Below are 25,521 nucleotides of genomic sequence, written 5' to 3'. Positions count from 1 at the left end.
TGAGTGTGAAATGAGAGAGCTCTACTTGTGAAAGAACAAACTGTTTCTGAGGTGAACTAAATGTTACAGATCATAACTGGCAGATAAACATCTGTAGGCTGCCCATTTTACCATCAGAGAGGAGGTCAGGTAAACAGGTACACTGCTGTCATTAGGCTAGATGACATTTATGATAGACAAGATGTTTTATAAATATCACAATTGATTCTCCTTGTTATCTCCATACTGTGGTAATTAACACCCTTGACAAACTGAAGAAAATAAGAAAAAAGGTCACTAACGTGATTCCAGACATATGAATCCCCCTCTGGAGTTGTGTCAAGAAGGACATCTGTTGTAAAACTCAAATGAAGCAGGTACCTCTGAAGACTCTGAGCTACCTACTGTGGTTACCCCCTATGATAATGGAGTTTAAAAAAATGGAGCTTATAGGGGATTCTCTTGGGTTTATTATGGTTACTCAAAGTGCAATGAGTTAATGAGTATGAGTGATTACAGCAAACACTTATGAGATAAACTTCAGCAGTAAAATGAGACTTCCTTCTGGAAAATATTAAGTCATTGGGTATGTAAGTGAAAGAGAAACTACTTTGAACAAACAACAGTAAAAATGGCCACATACTTTCCAGGGAATCATGGATGTTTCAACATATGTTTGTTGACACTGGAATAAATATTCAAGAACTTTCTAAATCATGTTTAATCTGCATCAGGAAGTCTACAGATTTTATGACTAAAAAGAATGTGGCTGTTAGACACATATGAGATGTATGGATGATGTATGTTAAACATGACGTGTGAAGATGCTCATGCAAAGTTTTGCTCAAACTGGCCATCCATTCAGGCCATCCATCCATTCAGTGTGTGTGTGTGTGTGTGTAAGGGGCGGAGTCTATATAACGTCACCCCCTGGCAGGTGTTTTAGTTCCTTACCACCAGACTGAAAACAAAGAAACTGTAAATTAACACCTATATATGATTACCGGCTAATGTAAATAGATATCTCCTCGTCAATTGTAAAAAGTAATTGTGTTACTTTACTGATTAGTTTTTCGAAAGTAATTAGTTACCTATTTACTTTTTAAAAGCATGAAACATAACCTGAATACGTAATAAAGCAATAGATCTTTCAGCCCAATTCTACTTTTCCTGCAAAATCCATCATATCAGATATAATCAAATCAAAAAGTCTCTTTTTAAAACTTGTTTTATTAGTTTTAATCTTTTAACTTTATGCACATTGCATCAAGCAAAAATTTTATTATATGCAAGAAGAAATGTGTTTAACATTTAAACCAATGTTCTGCATATTCCAGCATATAAAATAAAATAATGTTCTTGTGTTTACACTCTTGTGTTTAAGGGTTTTTTTCACTGTAGAAAGAAGTTTTCTTCACACGAAGTGAACAGCAGACGCTAATATTTTTGTCACTTTTTAATGAATCAAACTCAAAATAATGTGAGTACTTACAAAGTTTAAACACTACATGGTCGTACTCCCTCCTGCACTCCATGTTATCCATTGTTGATGTGCACACGTCTGTTGCTGCCACGGGCATCACACGCTCGTACGTTATTGTCGTGAGACACTCTCACAAACAAAATCGCGGTTTAGTAACGCTTTCACGAAAGGTACTACTCAAGGTTGAGTTTGTCACAAAGATAAAACCTTTGACACCAATGGCATCTAATTCAATTCAGTTTTATTTATACAACCCCAAATCACAACAACAGTCAACTCAAGGTGCTTTATACTGTAAGCAGTGTTGGGAAGGTTACTTTTAAAATACAGATTACAGAATACACGCCCTAAAATGTTGTTTGTAACGTATTCTGTTAAGTTACTCAATGTGAGTAACGGATTCTGAATACTTTGAATTACTTATTACATTGTCATGTTTTTTACACCTACATGAATGTTCTATTGCTGCGTGACTTATTACTACTGATAAATCACTGGTACTGAAGGTTACCCGCCATACCAATACCAACTAGATTTTTAAATCTTAATATAAAATGAGTGATGGTGGACATTAGGTAAGGCTGCACTTTTTGCAGTGATCTTGTATAGAAAACTATTTCTGTATCTGTTTCTGTATATGTTTTCTTTCTGTCTTCTTTCAGAACTGCACATGATTATTTACAGCTAGCAGGTTGTAATGCTGCCTTCGGTAATAGTAATAAATCACACAGCAATAATACATCGAAGATACTTAACTGGCACATGACCCAAGTAGCTACCACAACTAAAACAAGCTAGCTGCAGTAGGCTAACATTAGCTTTTAATAAAGAAATTACTTCCAGATGTTTCTTTAGGTTGGAGTTTTAGACGCTGAGAGCAACTTGGTTGCTGACAAACTTTCAAGTAAAACTGAAAACACTGAGCACACAGCACGAGACTGGCAAAGTAAAATAGGAAAGACGAGACAGGCACAGAGACACGGACTTGACACTAAAACCAGGAGAAGCATAGATATGAAACATGAGTAGATCAGACATGAAACAAAGAACACGGAGGAAGCATAGAGACAGACATCCAGAGGCTCGAAACTAACAATGCAATCAAAGACTATTAATAAAAACAAAACACCAGGACCATGACATTTGTATTATATGCACTTTGAGAAAAAATAAGAATGAACTACTCTTAATGTTCCTTTGTAAAGCATCCTTGGGTTTCTTTTAAGGTGTTTGCAGCAGAATGGCTGCCCCTCCCCGAGCCCTGTTCTTCTGGAAGTTTCTTCCTGTTTTCCATCCCAGTGTTGCAAAGTGATTGGGCCATTTGATTATTGGGGTTTCTGTGTATTATTCACCTTACCATATGATATTTCTGGTTGAGATCCAAAATCTAATTTTAAAGGACTTTTGAAAAGAATTATGTCCCATGTCCTGTGTAGCTCTAAAGCGGATGTGTTGACACACTGCATTTTGTGAAGCTTGAGAAAAACTTCGGTGCACATGTGGTTCATCTTCGGAGTCTAATGTGGTCCACAACAAGAATAATCAAGGCCATGCCAAAGACAGTAGAGATAACCAGTCTTACTGTAGATTCAGTCTGACACCAGCTCCTGGACTCTTGGGGGGAGAGAAGAGCTTGGGGCTTAGATATTCTTTAACCATAAGACTGTGATAAACAAAAAAATAATAGTTCTAGTTTAATAAAGGTGAAAATGATTTATCACCATCTTACCTCCAGACCCCATCTTAATAGTTGTGTCTTCTCCTGATAGTTTGGTCACCTTTTTTTCAACAGGGTTTTCAGCTACACAGCTGTAACTGCCTCTGTCATGGGATTCTATTTCCAGAGTGAGATACAGATTGGAGGACAGATCAGGACTGCTAACATTTGTCAATCTTCCCTCCTGTCTGTACCAGGACAGGACCAGGTCTTGGCTGTTGTGCACTGAGCACTCCACTGTGACTGCGGAACAGCTTTTGTTAATGAAAGACGATCTGACTGTAATGGAGGGAGTACCAAGAGAACCTGATGAAGGAAAGAGAGTGAAAATATGATTGATGTGATTTGATAAGTGCTGACAGAGTTATCATACTGATGAAGTCTCTGACTTTACTAACTGTAGCTGTGGGCTCATAGATACTCTGCAAACAGAGCAAAGGGATATAAACAAAACTGATTTGATTATAGAGTAGCTCTCCCAACTCTTTCTCTCGTGATCATGACACATAATGTAATTGTGATTACTATGATTAATTGAAAATAGCTGTTTAATCGAGTAAACTAAAGCTCAAATGTATTTACAAAGCACATTTAAAAAAAAAAAACATTTAAAAAACTCAGGTTGATCAAAGCGTCTAATAAAAGTCAGGAAATAAAAAAGGAGGGAATAGGGAAATAAGTAAATAGATCTAACCATGACTGAAAAAGACACAGGAAACACAATGAGCAATCAGACCCAAATGCCAGTGTGTAAAAATAAGTTTTAAGTTTTTAAAGACTGAATGGAGGGAGCAGATTTGACTGTGGGCAATCACAGAGAAGTCTTCTCTGAGTTTAAATCTGGAGCACATGTCAGTTAGAAGCATATGATCAGCTGACTGGAGGGACCTGGAAGCTGAAGTCGGAAATGTAGGAATGAGCCAAACCATGAAGGACTTTGTAGAGAAACACGAGGACCTTGAAAATGATTCTGAACCTCACTGGCTACTTCATGGAGCACATGAAGTAGCTATGCTCATGAAGAGCTATGCTCATGAAGTAGCTATGCTCATGAAGAGCTATGCTCATGAAGAGCTATGCTCATGAAGTAGCTATGCTCATGAAGTAGCTATGCTCATGAAGAGCTATGCTCATGAAGTAGCTATGCTCATGAAGAGTTATGCTCATGAAGAGCTATGCTCATGAAGTAGCTATGCTCATGAAGAGTTATGCTCATGAAGAGCTATGCTCATGAAGTAGCTATGCTCATGAAGAGTTATGCTCATGAAGTAGCTATGCTCATGAAGAGCTATGCTCATGAAGAGCTATGCTCATGAAGTAGCTATGCTCATGAAGAGTTATGCTCATGAAGAGTTATGCTCATGAAGTAGCTATGCTCATGAAGAGCTATGCTCATGAAGTAGCTATGCTCATGAAGAGTTATGCTCATGAAGAGCTATGCTCATGAAGTAGCTATGCTCATGAAGAGCTATGCTCATGAAGTAGCTATGCTCATGAAGAGTTATGCTCATGAAGAGCTATGCTCATGAAGTAGCTATGCTCATGAAGTAGCTATGCTCATGAAGAGCTATGCTCATGAAGTAGCTATGCTCATGAAGAGCTATGCTCCGGAGAGAAGAGGGGAAAGGGAAAAAAATTCAGTGGAAGCATGTGTGTGAATGAGAAGGACACAGTTGGAAAAGTGAAAGTTCGAGGAGTAGAGATAGCGAAGGTAGATGAGTTTAAGTAACAGGAATGTAAAGGAACTGTGAATGCACAAGAGAGGTGAAGAAGAGAGTGCAGGCAGGGTGGAATTGGTGGAGGCAAGTCTCCGACTGATTTGTGAAAGAATGGTAACAGCAAGAGTATAATGTATGGTTCGGAGACAGGCACTAACAAAAAGAGGATGTGAAGCTGTGTGGTATGAGGAAAAGAGGAAGAGCACATAGAAGGGTGGCTGTGGCTCAGGTGGTAGAGCAGATCAGCTATTAATTGGAAGGTTGGTGGTTCGATCCCTGGCTTCCCCAATCTGCATATCCCTAGCAAGATATTAACCCCAAGTTGCCCTCCGATGTGTTCATCGGAGTATGAATGTGTGTGTGAAGGTAGTTTAGTTTGCACTTGTGTTTGGAAGTGCATGGGTGAATGAGGCATGTTGTATACAGGGTGAGTAGAAAAGTGCTGTATAAGAATCAGTCCATTTACCAGAAGATTCATGAATGTAGTGAAGGAGGACCTGCAGAGGGCCTTTGTAACAGAGGAGAATGCTAGAAATGAGATGAGATGGAGGCTGATGTATCTAAACAGAGCAGCAGTAAGGAGTTGTTGTGCATCTTTTCATGAATCAGTGTGGGGAAAAAATGTTGCCTTTTTATTAAATTGTCTTCCAGGTCTAGTGACGCGAGTGAGCGGATGTACTTACAATAAACAGTCAGGTTAAACTGCTTCCATAAGATGGTGTCGCTGATGGCCTGCCACTTGTAGATGCCTGAGTCCTGGACGCTGAGCTGTGTGATGATCAAAGCTCCAGTCTGACTGTCCAGCTGCAGTCTGTCTCTAAAACGCGCATCATAGTCACTCTTCACCGCTCTGTTCTTTATGGTAGCAAGTAGCATGTTTGGATTTTCGGCTCCAAAAGTCCATATTATCTTGGCATTACTTGGACTTTCTCCTGTCTGTAGGGTGACATCTGCTCTCTCTTTTGCTTTCACAGCAGTCTTTCCTTCATTTCCACCAAAACAACACAGTATTCCTGAGAGAGAGAAGATGTGGCTCCATGAGAATTCCTTGTGAAAATGCTAAAATTGCTTTTGCGTAAATGTCTTGAAGCATGCTTAATCATCCAGGTAAGCAAATCTGTTCATCTGGTTGTAACGTTTTCAGTTGAGAAATGTTTCTCCCACTGAAAATGCTATGTAAATGTTTTCTTATATGTTTCCAATATGACAGACAGAATTTCACCTCTCACTAAGAGCTACTTTTTTTGTTCAATGATGCTGAAGAGGTCATACAGGTAAATCACCTTTCCTGTTGTTTTTACCGCAGTAAAAAATCATCACTGATTAATAATGACAATAAATAAGTCAAAACACCATTAAATTTGTTTTAAAATGGGATGCAAGATCGTTTGTAATAACACTGACTGACTCTGGACTAAGAAGCAATTACTGCAGCTTTAGGCTTCAAAATCTCTCCAGCGTCATTCGACAACTGTGCACAAAGCTTGACCTTCAGTGGGTACTGCACTATTTTGAATTTGCAAGTAACTTACAGTTTTTCTCGATTGCTAAAACACTAAATCCTATTGCCTGAACCAAAGTCTCAGTTGCCTGAACCCACTTATTGAATCAGTCACTCTTTTGGCAAAACCATAAGCACTTTTCATCTGTTTAGACACATCTTGTCAACACATTGTCATTGTGATGCACCTGTGTTGCATAATGGTGAGCACAGGTGGAAAAAGTCAAACACTATAGCTCCGGTGGCAGAGCAGGTCAGACACTAACCAGAAGGTTGGTGGTTCGATCCCAGGCTGCTCCAGTCTGCATGCCAAATATCCCTAGGCAAGATGCTAACACCATGTTGCTCTCCTTTGCCACATAGTGTTAGCATCTTGCCTAGGGATGCTAACTCCGATGCATCCATCGGAGTGTGAATGGTAGACTACTTAGCTCAGAAAAAAGTGCTTGTGTGTTTGGGTGAATGAATTAGTAGTTTAAAGCGCTTTGAATAGAATAGAATAGAATTCAACTTTATTGTCATTGCACATGCACAGGTACAGGGCAACGAAATGCAGTTTGCATCCATCCAGAAGTGCTTTAGTGATATAGATATATTACAATATATATTAGCAATAATATAGATATGTAAGTATATTACAGAAATGGGTCTATTATGGTATGTTATAATGTACACGGTATGAAGTATGTTGTGAATATTCTATAACTATAGGTATGTACAGGCTGTAGTGAGTACAAGCTATGTACAGGCTATGAACAGGATATAAATATGAAAAACTATACAGAATATGAAATAAATAACTTTACAGAAATCTGAGATATACAGTTATACAGAAATGGGAACTATGCAAGTTGTAAACAGTTGTAGGGTTAAAAATTATCGTATGTACAGAATGATTATTTACAGAGCTATACAGTAGTGCAGTTAAGATAAATTAGATATGTGGATAATTTCTACAGTATCTATATAAAGTGCTAGTGGTTGTGAGTGGTGGTTCAGTCCATGTTATTATTGTGTGTTTGAGGGTACAGTTGTCCATTGTGGGTGTGTGTATGTTCAGTCCATGTGTTAACGTGGGTCAGATGTCAGGAGGCAGAGTTTAGGAGTCTGACAGCTGTGGGGAAGAAGCTGTTCCGGTACCTGGTGCTCCTGTAGCGCCTCCCAGAGGGCAGGAGGGTGAAGAGTCCATGTGATGGGTGACTGGGGTCTCTGATGATTTTCCCAGCCCTTTTCAGACACCGCTTCCTGTAGATGTCTTTTATGGCAGGAAGTGGTGCTCCGGTGATGCGCTGGGCAGTTTTCACGACCCTCTGCAACGCCTTCCGGTCCGAGGCAGAGCAGTTCCCGTCCCAGACTGTTATACAGTTGGTCAGGATGCTCTCGATGGTGCAACGATAGAAGTTCGCCAGGATGTCTGAGGACAGGTGGTTCTTCCTCAGAGTCCTCAAGAAGAAGAGGCGCTGGTGAGCCTTCTTGACCAGCTTGGAGCAGTTGGTCGTCCAGGTGAGATCCTCGGAGATGTGGACTCCCAGGAACTTGAAGCTGCTCACACACTCCACAGCCGTCCCCTTAATGTGGATGGGTGGATGTGGGTCAGCATTCCTCCTGTAGTCCACGATGAGCTCCTTGGTCTTCTCGGTGTTAAGCAGCAGGTTGTTTGTGTCGCACCACTCAGCCAGACGATCCACCTCCTCCCTGTAGGCGGCCTCATCGTTGTCACTGATGAGGCCAATCACCGTGGTGTCATCTGCAAACTTAATGATGGTGTTGGAACCATCAGCAGGTCTGCAGTCGTGGGTGAAGAGGGAGTAGAGGAAAGGGCTCATCACACAGCCTTGTGGTACACCGGTGTTCATTGTGATGGTAGATGAGCAGTGGTTATCCAGCCGGACATGTTGGGGGCGGTTGGTCAGGAAGTCCAGTAACCATTTGCAGATGAGGGAACTGATGCCCAGGTCTGTCAGTTTCCTGATGAGTTGTGAGGGGTGGATTGTATTGAACGCTGAACTGAAGTCTATAAACAGCATTCTGGCGTAGGTGTTGTTGTTGTCCAGGTGTGAGAGGACAGAGTGCAGTGCGATGGAGACTGCATCCTCTGTGCTCCTGTTCTGGCGGTATGCGAATTGGTGGGGGTCCAGGGTGGGGGGGAGACAGGATTTAAGTGTGCTAGGACCAGCTGCTCTAAGCACTTAGTGATGATGGGGGTGAGTGCTACTGGGCGGTAGTCATTGAGGCAAGATGGGTTGGAGTTTTTGGGTATCGGGACGATGGAGGTGGATTTGAAGCAGGCCGGTACCACAGCGTGGGCCAAGGACAGGTTGAATATGTCTGTCAGCACTCCTGCAAGCTCCCCAGGACACGCTCTGAGAACACGCCCGGGTATGCCATCAGGGCCTGCAGCCTTGTGGACATTGATCCTGCTCAGCACCGCTCCTACATCGGTGGGGGAGAGAGTCAGAGGTTGGTGGTCTGGCGTCACGTCTGCTTTGGTTGTGGTTGTGGGGTTCCCTTGCTCAAAACGAGCATAAAAGTTGTTGAGCTCGTTGAGGAAGGAGACATCAGAGGATGCGGGGGAGGGTTTGGTGGTCCTGTAGTCTGTGATGGTCTGGAGTCCTTGCCACATGCGTCGGGGGTTGGAGTTGGAGAAGTGTTCTTCTACCTTCTTTTTGTAATGGTGTTTGGCTTTTTTGATGCCCTTCTTTAGATTAGCCCTGGCTGTGCAGTAGGCGTGTGCATCTCCTGACCTAAAGGCGGTGTTGCGGGCCTTCAGGAGGAGATGAACATCCCAGTTCATCCAAGGCTTCTGGTTGGGGTACATGGTGATCCGTTTCTGGGTGGTGACACTGTCTGTGGTTTTGGAGATGTAATCCAGTACAGATGAGGCGTACTGGTCCAGGTCTGTGTGGGTGAACGTATTCCAGTCTGTGTTTTTAAATCTGTCCTGGAGCACTGCGTCCGTCCCCTCTGGCCACACTTTAATTGTCCTCACAGCAGGTTTCACACGTTGGATGAGTGGTGAATACCGAGGTGTGAGGAACAGGGAGAGATGGTCCGATTGTCCAATGTGGGGGAGGGGTGTGGCTTTGTAGGCTCCAGCCAGATTGGAATACACATGGTCTAAAGTCTTGTCTCCTCTGGTGTGGCAGGAGACATGTTGGTGGAATCTGGGGAGGACTGTCTTTAAGTTGGTGTGGTTGAAGTCGCCAGCAACAATAAAAGCAGCCTCGGGGTGTTTATTCTGGTGTTTGTTAATGGCTGCAGAAAGTTCTTTCATGGCCAACCTAGCATTAGCGTCGGGGGGTATATACACGGCAGTGAGTATGATCGAAGTGAGTTCTCTGGGGAGATAATAAGGTCTGCATTTGACCATTAAAAACTCCGCATTAGGTGAGCAGTGACTCTCAGTAGTAGTGGAGTTCATGCACCAAGCATTGTTAATATAAATGCACAAACCTCCACCTCTGGTCTTGCCGGAGTCATCTGCTAGCCTGTCGGCTCAGTGTGTGTGGCGTCCTGCTAACTCGATAGCATTGTCCGGGCAGCTGTTGTTCAACCATGTTTCGGTGAAAAACATGACATTTGAGTCCATAATCCGTCTGTTGTTAGTGATGGAGAGCCGTATCTCATCCATTTTGTTTGCCAGAGAACGGACATTGGCGAGGAAAATACTGGGTAAAGGCAGCCGGTGTGGTGTTAGCTTTAGCTTAGCCCGTAGCCCTCCACGCCTACCTCGCCTTTGTTTACGATCTCGGCGCCGTCTGCGTGCACTTCCGCCCAGCCGGGGAGAGTGGGCAGCCTCCGGTGTTCTGGAGATCTCTGGGATGAGTCGGAGATCGGCGATAAAACTGTTGGAGTTATGAGTCCAGATGTCCAGAAGCTCTTGTCTGCTGTAGGTCAGCAACGCACAGCAATTCTGGACGAATAATCCGGTTAAAAGTAGATAAAAAACCGCTAAATAGCAGATTCTGGAGAGACACTGAGCCTCGCGTTGTTCACGCGCCGCCATCTTGGAATCAGAGTGCTCAGACAGAGTAGAAAAGCGCTATATAAGAACCAGTCCATTTACCGGTGGAACACAACAACTCAAAATTTATCACACTTGTGGCTAATGATGTGATATCAGATTAAATCAGAGCTACTGTGATTGACCATGTTCTTGTCCATGGTATGACAATGAAGGAGGCCGGACTAAGGGTACAACCAAACATCAGTAGATTCACCGTGTCCACCATAATCCAAACATTTAGAGAAGAGCGCAGGTAGTTACCTTTTTTCACATCATAGTATGTAAATGTTGACAACAGTTACAAGATGGCGCCAGTGTGTGTGGCTCGCCATCTGTCTCTTCCCCTGTTGTGTTTGTTTGTGTTGTTTTTTATTGCTAGAGTCAACTCTCTTTTAATGTACAATCGCCAAACTCTGCTGGACCTCCGACTAGTTGCCAGTGATCTTACCAATGCAACTTATACTGGACATAAGATGTTACCTCCATTCCTATCTGGGTTACCAGCTAACCTTTGTCGGACCCTGGCCCTAGCCTCACGGCGAAAGCGTTTCAGATGCCGGGGCAAACGCAGCGGTCTGTTCGTGAAACTTAAGGAGTACTTGGTGCGCTCTTCCCCGGCTCCTTTGAACGAACGTGGATCTGTGCCTCACAATGTCTTTTCTCTGCGCTCTCTGGAGCCCATCGATGCCTGGCTGGTGCCCGTTGTTGGCTCGGATCAGATGTCCCAGCCGCGAAGGATTTTCCCTCATCTTTGTCGGCACAGTGCGAACCTATAGAACCTGCGGCCGCTGTGTCGGGTCTCGCAGTCAGCCACGAGCACGCTGACCTCCGCCAGGTTTGGACTGGTGAACACTAGATCGCTGAGTAATAAAACTTTTATTTCAAGGGATTTATTTATGACCCAAGGACTGGATTTCCTCTGTATAACTGAGACATGGTTGAGGGCCGGTGAGTCCAGCGTCTTCACAGATCTCTTACCAGATGACTGCTGCTTTTTAAACTCTCCTCAAATATCAGGCAGCGGTTGTTTTTAAGAAGCAGTATAAATGTAACTGCCCTTATCAACATCACCTAGTAGCTTTGAACTGAGTATGTTTGAGCTGGGTCGCTCTCACACAGTGCTCTGTGCTGTGGTTTACAGACTCCGCAAATACAATAAGGACTTCTTAAATGACTTTTCTGATCTGTTGGCTGAAATTATGCCAAAATACGATCATGTCCTTATTGTTGGGGACTTCAATATTCACGTGTGCTGCCCGGACTGTTTAAATCTTATTGACTCTTTTGATCTTGTGCAACCTGTGTCTGTGCCTACACAAAAATATGGGCACACGTTGGATCTTGTTTTAACTCACAATTTACCTGTCTCTAACTTAGAGGTTTGTGATATTGTATGGTCGGATCATAAGCCTGTCTTGTTTGAGGTTTCCCTTCCTTGTACCAAAGTTAATCTTCCTCCTGTTGTTGCTCGGTGCTGTCGTATTTTTAATCCTTTATCTGCTGGTCAGTTCTCTATTGTTTTTAATCAGAACTGCAGCCTTCCTGATTCCATATGTAATGATACAGAAGAGCTGAGTACTCAGTCTGCTGTTTTAGATTCGGTGGCCCCCTTTAAGCTTAAGCAAGTTAAAGCCAAATCTGAACCCTGGCTGAATGAAGACACCCGTGCTCCCAGAAGAAAGTGTAGGAGAGCTGAACGTAAATGGATGAAGGATCAACTTCAGGTGTCATACCAAATATTACAAAACTACTGGAATTCCTATCAGAAGACTGTAAAAGATGCTAAGAGGAAACATTTTGCTGCTATTATTCAGGCAAATTGTCGTAAGCCTCATAGATGGTTCTACAAAGTATTGACTCAGGGGGCTGAATAATTACGCACACCCCACTTTGCAGTTATTTATTTGTAACAAATGTTTGGAATCATGTAGGGCTGCCACGATTAGTCGACTAGTCACGATTACGTCGACTATCAAAATCATCGACGACTGATTTAATAGTCGACGCGTCGTTTGAAGCTTTGTAAGATCCCAAAAGACGCAGGGATAAGTAGCAGGATTTAAGAATGTAATAACGGACTGAAACAGAAGATGGCAGCACTGCATGTACAAGGATGCCAGCTGCCATTAAACCCCGAAGAAGAAGAAGCTGTGTCCCAGAATTCATAGCGCAGCCCAGCTCAATTTCCAACAATGGCGGCAGCTAGTTAGTTTTAATATTACTCTTATTATTCTTTCTGGGTCACAAAATAAACGTTTAACATGTTTTCAGGCGAGAATGTAGCTGTGTAAACCTCAAATATCTGCTCAGTTTATCAAGACACCACATATTTTCAAAAGCGCTCCGACGTTTTCGGTAACGTCTGTTACCCACTAGCTCGATAGCTAGCCGGGGGCAAGGCTCACTAGAGCCGTGAGAACACCGGACTCCCGGTAAATTGTTTTCAAACCCACCGCCGTCTTTCGCTACTCAGGTTAAACATGATATATAAGTCACTTAGATAACTTTTTTCAGTATTTTATTTGTTCCTGGGTAAATCGGTTTGGCTGAGATTAAAGTTATAGTTTTTACACAGCTGAATAAACATCAAGCAGACAGCTGATTATCAGAAGTGTGAGATGCTCGAGAATTTACTCCGGTGTCCCGTTATATTTTAGATAGCAAGGAGCAGACGGCTGAGTTTATTAAACTACTTTCTATGTAGTGTTTAGTGACTACTCAATAGAGAATATAATTTAGATTGACTTGAGGCATGATTTGACGGCATAGTTCAGTTTTGAGCACAAATTCAACTGTTTTAGGGTGAAAGTTTGGTTTTGCAAGAAGAGTCAGAGGTTTTGTGAATGTAGCTTGAAAATTAGGTTTTGTGTTCACAGTTTGGGGAAAAGGAGAGCAGCTTTCCAGGAATGTGTCTTAGCAATCGTGAAAACTGGATTTAGTTACCTAAATCATTCAAAGAATAATAATTACAAACTTTAAGTATCTTTTGGTTTCTCTTGTATATTCTTCCACATTTCTACAATATGTGCATCAGCATCAATGTAATCAAAGAGAAATGCAGAAAAAATACTTGCAAAGACCTAGTACAGCTAAAAACTCAGGACTTGTCCTGTTTGTGTGTCTAATGGCCAATGTTGGTCTTGTTTTTTAAAAGCAGAAGAAGACCCTCTGATGTCTTCTTCTCTGTTGCAGTATGTATGCAGTCTTGAAGGACAGATAATTTGGCTATGTTCTAGTGTTTGAAACACAAGCACAGCTGAATATCATCTGTGTAAAAAAGATATGAGACTTCTTAGTTATTCAGGGTGTGTCAAACTCGGAGGATGTACAGAGCAAACACGATAGCAGTGCAGAACCTAGCAGCTCAACACAAGATGGAGTTGCAGAGGAGGACACAAAATTAGCAACAGGAACTGAAAAGCTTTAGTGAGAGAGACAGAGGAAGAAGCCAGTCAGAGCTGCGACCCTGAGATTTAAGTCTCTCAGTCAGGTACTTTGAAAGGCAGCTGAGACTTCCAAGGGTACAAGGGTTGAATATTCACCTGTATCTCTATGCATTAAAATATCATGTGAAATATCATGTAAATATCATGTTGAAATTTAGACTGAAATGTATCTCAAATGTTGTGAGCAGTTTAAACCTCTGAAAGCTGGCTGGCCACCACTTTTTCTAATATTTTGGAGATAAATTCTGAAGGTGGGAGGGGTCAGTGCTAAATAACAGCTTGTTTAGGTAAACAACCAGAAATTAAAGGCCTGATGTTGTTGAGTGTTCAGAGATATTGATACAAAGATCTTTGAGATTGTCAGCCAGTTAAGGCATGTGGTCAGAGGGCAAGGAGGAGGGCTAATAACGTATCTGATATCAAGAATGCTATTAACAAAAAATACTCTTCATTTCAGTAAACAGTTAGAGAAGAGCTTAAATGATGTCTCTGATTGTGTTGAAGTTTAAAGATAAATTCAATTTTAAAAATATGTAGCCCTCACATCTTTGACCATATTAAAAGAATATAAGATGACAAAGATGAACCTGGAGTTTGGAAATCCACAAAGGTTCCACATTCTGACAACTACGCTTGAAACAGCACGTGCTGTATTTCACACAGGGTAAAGATGTTTCTGTTTGCTGTCTAAAACGGGTGAACAGTGGTCATTGAAAGGATGCACCTGTCATGGTTCTGGGCCATTTGAGCCAGTGTTTTGTGTTCTTGTAGTTTCATGTCATTTTGTATCACGTTAAGTCTACTTTTGTTATTATTTAGTGCCTGGGTTGTTCTGTTAGTTTAGTTATTAGATTTCCCCCTGTGTTGTTGCCCTCTGTGTGTCTGTGTTTGTATCATGGTGTGAGTTCTTCTGCCTCGTTGCCCCTCATTTCGTCATGTTTATCTACGTTCCCCAGTTCCTCCATGTCCTCTCTCTCCCTCCAGTGTACTTCCTGTTTAACTTTGATAGTCTCCCATCAGTGTGCATCGTGTTGTGTTTGCTCTTCTCCTGTCTTGTTATGGTTATTTGTGTCAGGTGTGCTCCACGTCCGATCCTTCTGTGCATTTATGTCCGCCTCCCTCAGTTCCGTGTCTTATCCTCCCTCATGGCTGTGTCACTCTCCCTGTGTTTCCTCGTGAGTTAGAATTTCCCAGTTTAGTTTTGTATCGCCTTTTCCTGCAAAGAAAGCTGGGATTTTGGAGTTCACGTCACGCCTTGGTGAAGTCTGCTTTTGGATCCTTTCCCTGCCTGCACAGCGGTTTCATGATAGAACCATGATCTCTACATCTTTGTTCAGGAAAAAAGCATCACCAATATTTAAAATAGCAGCAAAGAAAGATGATTAAAAATATTAGAGGTGATAAAATGATGACCCCTATTTAGGGCTGCTCAATTAATCGAATTTTAATCTCGATTACGATCTGGGCTTTCAACAATCATTAAAAATGACTGAGCCGATTATTAGCCCCTCCCTCGTGCTTTACTCTCGCGCTGCTCCATGTGGCACCTCTCTGCATTTCGAACACGTGTCACAACAATTAAGAGGACCCGATGGAAGCTCGGAAAGCTAAGCAGAAGTTATTTGGAGAGGAGAGTGACTGCCGTTGGTTGAAAAGAGAGGTAAAAAAACCTTCAGTGGTGTGGAAACATTATGGGTTCGCGGAGTCAGACGTGGATCAAGTAAACATAGTGTGTAAACTTTGCTACAGTGTCGTAGCTGCACCACAGAGCAACACTGCAAAGTTCACTAAACATAGATGTTTACATTTTTCATTCATTTTTTATATTGCAAACATTTGCACTCTCACTGGCACAGACAGAGGGTCTGTGCCAGTGAGAGGTCACCGAGTAGCTCCACTGGCGCTGGCTGTGAGGACATACTGAGACCACTGAGGGTGAGATTCATCATGCACGGAAAACTGATTTCTCATAGCAGCTTGGATGTATAATAGAGTTTGAAGATCATGCACCCAGCGAGAAGAAAGACAATGACACATTAGCAGGAAAGCAAAAAACAAAACAAAAACAACAGGTAAACGGGTAGTAGCAGCACCAAAACTGAACACAGGCGCCATGTGATGGCCAAACCCATGGCCACACTCTAAAGTCGGTAGCTCTTGTGTATTTTCATTTCTTCATTTGAACACAATAACACACTTTAGTTTCCAATAAATTTATTGACTGGTTTGGATAAATTTGTTCTATTTGTAAGCACGCACATTTAGTTTACTTACATATTCACACCAGTTCATTAATTTGACTTTTGACTAACCTTTGTTTCTTTACTTCTTACCCTTAAATACAATAGGATAATTGGACTGCACCACCACTTCCTCCTGAAGGGGGAGAATGTGTTTTCTTTCATTAAAGAAAAAGTATTAGCATTTAATTGGATATTGAGTTTAGGATTCAATAGTTTTGATTTTCTTATTTGATCTTTAGTTTAATAACAAACCAGACTGTACTGCATTGTTTGTTTACGATTGTGTTTTGTTTAGTATCCCCCTTGTGTGTCATAGTGGTCTGATCAGCCATTATATGCAATGGGGGGGCAGTTTAGCAGCAATTTTTCACACCAGGCTATTAATCAACCAAAGACCCAGACAGACTTTTAATTCATTTGAAAGTCTGATGCTTAGCCTTGTTCACCCCAGCTGTGAAACTCAGAAACCAGTCTTACTTGTTATCATCTATCGTCCACCTGGGCCTTACACAGAGTTTCTGTCTGATTTCTCAGACTTTTTATCTGATTTAGTGCTCAGCTCAGATAAAATAATTATTGTGGGTGATTTTAACATCCATGTAGATGCTAAAAATGACAGCCTCAACATGGCATTTAATCTGTTATTAGACTCAATTGGCTTCTCTCAAAATGTAAAAGAACCCACCCACCACTTTAATCACACTCTAGATCTTGTTTTAACATATGGCATAGAAACTGAACATTTAACAGTGTTTCCTGAAAACCCTCTCCTGTCTGATCATTTCCTGATAACATTTACATTTACAATAATTGATTACACAGCAGTGGGGAGTAGACTTTATCACAGTAGATGTCTTTCTGAAAGCGCTGTAACTAAGTTTAAGAATATAATCCACCCACTGTTATCATCTTCAATGCCCTGTACCAACACAGAGCAGAGCAGCTACCTGAATGCTACTCCAACAGAGGTCGATTATCTTGTTAATAATTTTACCTCCTCACTACGTACGACTCTGGATACTGTAGCTCCTGTGAAAACTAAGGTCTCTAATCAGAAGTACCTGACTCCGTGGTATAATTCTCAAACACGTAGCCTAAAGCAGATGACTCGTAAGCTGGAGAGGAAATGGCGTGTCACAAATTTAGAAGATCATCATTTAGCCTGGAGAAATAGTTTGTTGCTTTATAGGAAAGCCCTCCGCAAAGCCAGAACATCTTACTATTCGTCACTGATTGAAGAAAATAAGAACAACCCAGGTTTCTCTTCAGCTCTGTAGCCAGGCTGACAAACACTCAGAGCTCTGTTGAGCCAACGATTCCTTTAACGTTAACTAGTAATGACTTCATGAACTTCTTCACAAATAAATTTTTTATCATTAGAGAAAAAATTACCAATAATCATCCCACAGATGTAATATTATCTACAGCTACTCTTAGTACCATTGATGTTAAGTTAGACTCTTTTTCTCCAATTGATCTTTCTGAGTTAACTTCAATTATTACTTCCTCCAAACCATCAACGTGTCATTTAGACCCCATTCCTACAAAACTGCTCGAAGAAGTCCTGCCATTAATTAATGCTTCAATCTTAAATATGATCAACCTATCTCTAATAATCGGCTATGTACCACAGGCCTTCAAGCTGGCTGTAGTTAAACCTTTACTCAAAAAGCCATCTCTAGACCCAGCAGTCTTAGCTAATTATAGGCCGATCTCCAACCTTCCTTTATATCAAACATCCTTGAAAGAGTAGTTGTCAAACAGCTAACAGATCATCTGCAGAGGAATGGTTTATTTGAAGAGTTTCAGTCAGGTTTCAGAGCTCATCACAGCACAGAAACAGCTTTAGTGAAGGTTACAAATGATCTTCTTATGGCCTCTGACAGTGGACTCATCTCTGTGCTTGTCCTGCTAGACCTCAGTGCAGCGTTCGATACTGTCGACCATAATATCCTATTAGAGCGATTAGAACATGCTGTAGGTATTACAGGTACTGCACTGCAGTGGTTTGTATCATATCTATCTAATAGACTCCAATTTGTGCATGTAAATGGAGAGTCCTCTTCACACACTGAGGTTAATTATGGAGTTCCACAGGGTTCAGTGCTAGGACCAATTCTGTTTACATTATACATGCTTCCCTTAGGCAGCATCATTAGAAGACATAGCATACATTTTCACTGCTATGCAGATGACACCCAGCTCTATCTGTCCATGAAGCCAGATAACACACACCAATTAGTTAAACTGCAGGAATGTCTTAAAGACATAAAGACCTGGATGGCCGCTAACTTTCTGCTTCTTAATTCAGATAAAACTGAGGTTATTGTACTCGGCCCTGAAAATCTTAGAAATATGGTATCTAACCAGATTCATACTCTGGATGGCATTACCTTGGCCTCCAGTAACGCTGTGAGGAACCTTGGAGTTATTGTTGACCAGGATATGTCCTTCAACGCACATATTAAACAAATATGTAAGACTGCTTTCTTCCATTTGCGCAACATAGAAAAATTGGGCAAAATTAGAAATATCCTGTCTAAGAGTGATGCTGAAAAACTAGTTCATGCATTTATTACTTCCAGGCTGGACGACTGTAATTCATTAGTATCAGGAAGTCCTAAAAGTCCCTGAAAAGCCTTCAGTTAATCCAAAATGTTGCAGCAAGAGTACTGACAGGGACTAGAAAGAGAGAGCAGGTTTCTCCTGTATTGGCTTCCCTTCATTGGCTCCCTGTTAAATCCAGAATTCAAAATCCTGCTCCTCACATACAAGGTCTTAAATAATCAGGCCCCATCTTATCTTAATGACCTTGTAGTACCATATCACCCTATTAGAGCACTTCGCTCTCGCTCTGCAGGCCTTCTTGTTGTTCCTAGAGTATTTAAAAGTAGAATGGGAGGCAGAGCCTTCAGTTTTCAGGCCCCTCTTCTGTGGAACCAGCTTCCAGTTTGGATTCAGGAGACAGACACTATCTCTACTTTTAACATTAGGCTTCAAACTTTCCTTTTTGCTAAAGCATATAGTTAGGGCTGGACCAGGTGACCCTGGATCCTCCCTTAGTTATGCTGCAATAGACGTAGGCTGCCGGTGGATTCCCATGATGCATTGAGTTTTTCCTTTCCAGTCACCTTTCTCACTCACTATGTGTTAATAGACCTCTCTGCATTGATTCACATCGGTTATTAATCTCTTTCTCTCTTCCGCAGCATGTCTTTATTCAGTTTTCCTTCTCTCACCCCAACCGGTCGCAGCAGATGGCCCCGCCCCTCCCTGAGCCTGGTTCTGCCAGAGGTTTCTTCCTTTTAAAAGGGAGTTTTTCCTTCCCACTGTCGCCAAAGTGCTTTCTAATAATTCCTGTGACGACTCCTGTTTTCAACTTGGTCCATCACAAGCCATCTTCCTAAGATTGTGCAAAAAGGCTACAAATGTCTTGGATATCTAAAAACTTTTCCACAAACATTTAGAAAGCATTAACATACATTGTCATTTAGTAACACAAAGCAATGAGATTTAAAACTTGGTAGATAAGCGGTGATGCTTTTCTGATGTAGAAAGTCCATCAATCCATCCATCCACCTTCTTCCGCTTTATCCAGGGCCGGGTCGCGGGGGGAGCAGCAGCCTAAGCAGAGAAGCCCAGACCTCCCTCTCCCCAGCCACCTCCTCCAGCTTATCCGGGGTAACACCAAGGCGTTCCCAGGCCAGCCGAGAGATATAAGCTCTCCAGCGTGTCCTAGGTCTGCCCCGGGTCCTCCTCCCGGTGGGACATGCTCGGAACACCTCACCCAGGAGGCGCCCAGGAGGCGCCCAGGAGGCATCCTTGTCAGATGCCCGAACCACCTCAGCTGGCTCCTTTCGATGTGGAGGAGCAGTGGCTCTACTCCGAGCCCCTCCCAGATGGCTGAACTTCTCACCCTATCTCTAAGGGAGAGGCCAGCCACCCTTCCGCCGCTTGTATTCGCGATCTCGTTCTTTCGGTCACTACCCACAGCTCGTGGCCATAGGTGAGGGTAGGGATGTAGATTGAGAGCTTCGCTTTTACACTCAGCTCCCTCTTCACCACAACGGACCGGTGCAGCGTCCGCATCACTGCGGCCACAGCACCAATCCGTCTGTCGATCTCCGGCTCCCTTCTCCCATCACTCGCGAACAAGACCCCGAGATACTTGAACTCCTCCACTTGGAGCAGGAACTCATCCCCGACCCAGAGTGGGCACTCCACCCTTTTCCAGCTGAGAACCATGGCCTCAGATTTGGAGGTGATGATCCTCATTCCCGCTGCTTCACACTCGGCTGCGAACTGTTCCAGTGCGAGCTGGAGGCCATCACCCGATGAAGCCAACAGAACCACATCATCCGCGAAAAGCAGAGATGAGTTTCTAAGGCCACCGAAGTGAAAGCCCTCCGCCACTTTGCTGCGCCTAGAAATCCTGTGCATAAAAATTATGAACAGAAGCGGTGACAAAGGGCAGCCCTGGCGGAGCCCATCACCCACCGGGAATGAGTGCGTCTTATTGCCGGCAATGCAAACCAAGCTCTTGCAACGGTTGTATAGGGATCGAATGGCCCGTAGCAATGGGCCAGACACCCCATACTCCTGCAGCACCTCCCACAGGACACCCCGAGGGACACGGTCGAATGCCTTCTCCAAGTCCACAAAACACATGTAGACTGGTTGGGCAAACTCCCATGCACCCTCAAGTATCCTTGAGAGGATAAAGAGCTGGTCCAGTGTTCCGTGACCAGGACGAAAAACGCATTGTTCCTCCTGTATCTGAGGTTCGACTAGCGGACGAACTCTCCTTTCCAGCACCCTGGCATAGACTTACCCAGGGAGGCTGAGGAGTGTGATCCCTCTGTAGTTTAAACACACTGCCCCTGATCTCCACACAACATTGTAGAGGCGTGTCAACCAGGACAGCCCTACAACGTCCAGAGCCTTCAGGAACTTGGAGCGGACCTCATCCACACCAGGGGCTCTGCCACCAGGGTGTTGTTTAACTGCCTCAGTGACCTCGGCCCCGTGAATTGGCGGGTCATCCCCAGACTCTGCTTCCTCCTCGGAAGACGTGTCAGTGGGATTAAGGAGGTCCTCGAAGTTTTCCTTCCACCACCCGACAATTTTCTCAGTCGAAGTCAGCAGCGCTCCGCCAGCACTATACATAGTGCAGGTAGAGCAGTGTGTATAGTATAGTGTATAGTAAACCCCAACCGGTCGCAGCAGATGGCCGCCCCTCCCTGAGCCTGGTTCTGCCGGAGGTTTCTTCCTGTTAAAGGGGAGTTTTTCCTTCCCACTGTCGCCAAAGTGCTTGCTCATAGGGGGTCATATGATTGTTGGGTTTTTCTCTGTATCTATGAAGCGTCTTGAGGCGACTTTTGTTGTGATTTGGCGCTATATAAATAAAATTGAATTGAATTGAATTGAGAGCACTGCTTTCCCCTCCTGAGACGCTTGACGGTTTGCCAGAATCTCTTCGAGGCAGTCTGAAAGTCTTTTTCCATGGCCTCTCCGAACTCCTGCCACACCCGAGTTTTTGCTTCAGCCACTGCCCGAGCCGCATTCCGCTTGTCCTGTCGGTACCTATCAGCTGCCTCCGAAGTCCCACAGGCTAACCAAGCCCGATAGGACTCCTTCAGCCTGGTGGCTCCCTTCACCACCACGATTACCACCACGGCAGGCACCAACCACTTTGCGGCCGCAGCTCAATGCAGCAGCTTTGGCAATGGAGATGCTGAACATGGTTCATTCGGACTCAATGTCCCCAGTCTCCCTCGTAATGCTGTTCAAGCTCTGCCGGAGGTGTGCGTTGAAGATCTCGCAGGCTGGGGCCTCTGCTAGGTGTTCCCAGCACACCCTCACTACGCATTTAGGTGCACCAGGTCTGTCCAGCGTCCTCCCCCGCCACCTGATCCAACTCACCACCAGGTGGTGATCAGTTAAAAGCTCAGCCCCTCTCTTTACCCGAGTGTCCAGAACATATGGTTGCAGGTCTGGTGATACGATTACAAAATGTAGAAAGTAAAGCCAATAAACCTTCAGGTCACAGTAACAGTCTTCATCAATGATCAAGCTGAGTTCAAACGTCCAGAGAGAATTGGTTTAGATATCTAACCCTCTGAAGTTGCAGTTTCTTAGCAAGTTGGAGGGTAATTTTCTACACACAGATACTGAGGATCATGAAATACTTTTTCTTTTTTCATTTTTAAGCACACTCTGCATAGAGGTAACAAAAACCCCACCGAATTTTCACAAGTTTATGTAGTTCTGAACAGTCCTCCAATCATCTGCAGAATTTCAGGATTCATAAGCAACCCTCCTCTAAGCTTTCAAAACTTTAAATAGCAACATAGAACAAAAACATTCTTTCTAACATGCAGTAGACTAAAGACAAATACTACATTTGGAAAAGAAAAAAAAAGGTGCTAACCACAATGTTTGGGGGGTTGTGAGCCATCTATTCACAGAGTGCTATGTTTCTATGAGATGGAAAGTTTTATGGTAGCCTGCACTAAATGTACACATGCAAATAGCAGCCATTATCTCTGTACTAAACATCAAAGTTAGAAACAAGACTTGAAATCAATTCTTAAACTCCAATTTGTTAAAACACTTGATTTTGTTCAATTTGTTCAATGCCGATTTCATAGATACTAGAGGTTTTTCACTCTGGGATGCTTGTCTTTGTGGCTTGTTGATCTAAACCTAAAACTGCCTATAGATTTTTCATCATGGCAGCACAACAACAAGCTCTGAGCACAAGATCCATAGAGGCTGGGGTCTATCACACCAGGCAAGACCCCAGGTGCAGAGCTCAGAGACGAGCTCAAGAAAATGTAGAGGGTAAAGGTAACGGTGGTCCCAATGGTAATCGGAGCACTCGGTGCAGTGACTCTAACAGATCCCAGGAATAACATCCAAGATCTCTGTCCAGAAGAGTGCAGTCGTGGGAATGGTAAATGGACTGATTCTCAAAGCGCTTTACATAACATGCCACATTCACCCAATTACAGTCATTCACACTTTCTTCTATGGTTTTAAGTGCTCACTAACTAACATTCACACACATTCATACTGTGATGGATGCATCAGAGAGCAACTTGAGGTTTGTATCTTAGATACTAAGGATACTTGGAATGCAGACAGAGACCTCCTGAGCTACAGCCACCCCAGCTAAGATACTGCTCAGGACCCTCAAGCCCTTGAAGCTGTCATCACCAACAACAACGCTTTTACACAGAGTATGCATGTCAATACTTCCTGTGTCATTTCTCATTATTACACATCATTTATGGACATATATGGTTTGACTTCTTTGCATGTGTCGATTGGATGGATTATTGTCGACATCTGGTAAGAATTTCATGTCAACAGCACTTTTAGAAATGTATTTACTTGGAAAAGTGGTGTTCAATAGTTATTTTAGCTGCTGTACTGTGTATATATCAAGATAATATGGTTCCTAGAACCATTTTACCAAAAAGATTGGCTGATGAGAAAAACAAGCAAGCTTACCTGCTGTGAAACAAACAAAGAAAAAATATGTTTTTTCCATGCCGCATGCATTTACATGCATCCTCTGACAGTGTGGTGTCACGAGAGATGAGAGTGTGGTGTCACTGCCACAAATTTGCTTCTGGTTCAGCCTTTGTATCACTGTAGCTGCACTTTTCCTGTTGCTGATGTGGGCAGTGATACTTCAGCCGAAACCTTCAACCTGTCACAAGGGTGTAGATTTGGTTTTGGCATTGGTGGGGACGGATGATTCAGCCACCGAACCCTGCCCTGTTTCTTTTTTTTCCTTTTTGTCTTTGCTTCTTGATAAAAAAAAATTTAAAAAAAGTAAATATACTTGCCTATGTATGCTATTCTACATGATTTTAAACCATTTAAAATTACAATTCATAGTTTTATATGTGAATTATATAATGTTAAATTACTATTAAACAAATGACTGACTAAGTATTTTAGGCTTTAGTTTACTTCAGCCATATTCCATATATATCAGATATCATACAAAAATAAAAACAGCTTCAAATACAGTCATGACAATAAAAGAATATGACTTTAAGGACTTAACAACATTACTTCAGTTATAGTACACCAACATCTGTTATACTTTGGCACTAAGGGAACACTGAATGACCTGGTGGTTTTTGTCCATAAAACTACTCATCTAAGATTACCACAAAGTAAAAGATCTCTCAGCAAAATTATGCAACATTTTAGGCACTATTGCTCCTATAAAATCAGTGAGCAGGTATTTTTTATTCTCCACATGAACTACTGTTACAGCAACAGATATGGACTACTGGTGTCCCACACAACAACTCAATGTCCACTATGTGAAGGAGCCAAACACATGCTTTCTCCTCTCGTTAATCTATAGCACCAAATCATCAGTCAGTCACCTGCAGTGTTGGGACTAACGCGTTATTAAGTAACGCGTTACAGTAACTACGTTATTATTGCGGTAACGAGCACGGTAACTAGTTATTATGCCAAAACCAGGAACGCGTTACTCGTTACTGGGATTTAAATAGGCTCGTTATTCGTTACTTCGTGTGGTGGCTATCGCGGAGCTTCCACAGATTCAATAACATTAGCAAGTGGTGGAGGCCAGCAGGTGGATGAAGGAAAAGGGAGGCAAGAGGAGAGACCCGAAGCAGCCGCCGGTCCGAGTATCAGGTGAACTGAACTTCAGGTAAGAAGTTATAACCTGCAGTGTATCTGAGTCACATATAAACCAAGTTTAGGTGGAGTTTATTTTCGTTATGCTGACTTTTTCGTACTGAGTACTAGCTACCATGACGGAGTTTCTATACAGCTGGGTGGGTGCTGTGTTACTGATGTTGAACTTTATTTTGTTCATAAGGTTAATTATTAGAGTTGCCAACCGTCCCTTAAAAAACAGAATCGTCTCGTATTCAGAGAAAATATTACGCGTTTCGTATTGAGGTGAAAAGGAACATTTTGTCCCGGACTTCAGCTACAATGAAAAAGACACAAAGCTGGATTTATTCTGCGTCTTTACGCAGCAGCTGACTCTTCTCCTCTCATTCTCTCCCCTCCCTCTCCTGTTTCTACTTTAATCATGAAACTGATCAATGATCAGCTGATCGGCTTTTCTCTCTTGTTTATTTATCGCCCACTTTGCGCCAGAAAGAGGAAACTAGCGGATGTCGCGGTAAACAACAGCAGCACTTTTAAGCTCGATCAGCTGTTGTTAGAATTTATTTAATATTACCTTCTACTATCAGCTGATGTTTGCTGGAGCCACAGCTGTAAAGCTGCTGGTCATGATGTCGGTTTGGATATGTGGTGAGAGGGAAATATGAAGATGAAACCAGGAGATGTCCTTACTGAATCATCAGAGCTGAACAGGTGATGGAGAAACAGGTTTACCTTTTAGGTGACATGAATGAGTT

At 42.8% G+C, this 25,521-nt stretch overlaps 1 protein-coding gene across 1 annotated transcript; it reads right to left on the bottom strand.

The window, feature by feature from the left end:
• Positions 1-1,345: 1,345 nt before the first annotated feature.
• Positions 1,346-23,709, bottom strand: LOC146386314 (CD48 antigen-like). The gene is made up of 4 exons (XM_084932427.1): positions 23,609-23,709; positions 5,581-5,910; positions 3,192-3,485; positions 1,346-3,076 (listed from the first exon to the last, which is right to left on the bottom strand). Exons 1-4 carry the CDS (start codon positions 23,667-23,669, stop codon positions 2,967-2,969), a joined length of 795 nt encoding a protein of 264 aa, XP_084788553.1. The 5' UTR covers positions 23,670-23,709; the 3' UTR covers positions 1,346-2,966.
• Positions 23,710-25,521: the final 1,812 nt, after the last annotated feature.

Source organism: Perissodus microlepis, chromosome 6, assembly GCF_051167445.1.
Source record: "Perissodus microlepis isolate ML-2025 ecotype Zambia chromosome 6, ASM5116744v1, whole genome shotgun sequence".
NCBI lineage: Eukaryota > Metazoa > Chordata > Actinopteri > Cichliformes > Cichlidae > Perissodus > Perissodus microlepis.
The sequence above is the reverse complement of the archived record's forward strand: the minus strand, read 5'-3'. Positions and strand labels throughout refer to the sequence as shown.

Excerpts from the sequence above, each read along its gene's own strand:
- LOC146386314 (XM_084932427.1), bottom strand. The coding sequence starts at position 23,669 with ATGCATGTAAATGCATGCGGCATGGAAAAAACATATTTTTTCTTTGTT. Across the intron at positions 5,911-23,608 it reads CTTTGTTTGTTTCACAGCAG|GAATACTGTGTTGTTTTGGT; the intron begins GTAAGCTTGCTT and ends TCTCTCTCTCAG. Across the intron at positions 3,077-3,191 it reads TATTAAGATGGGGTCTGGAG|AGTCCAGGAGCTGGTGTCAG; the intron begins GTAAGATGGTGA and ends TCTCCCCCCAAG.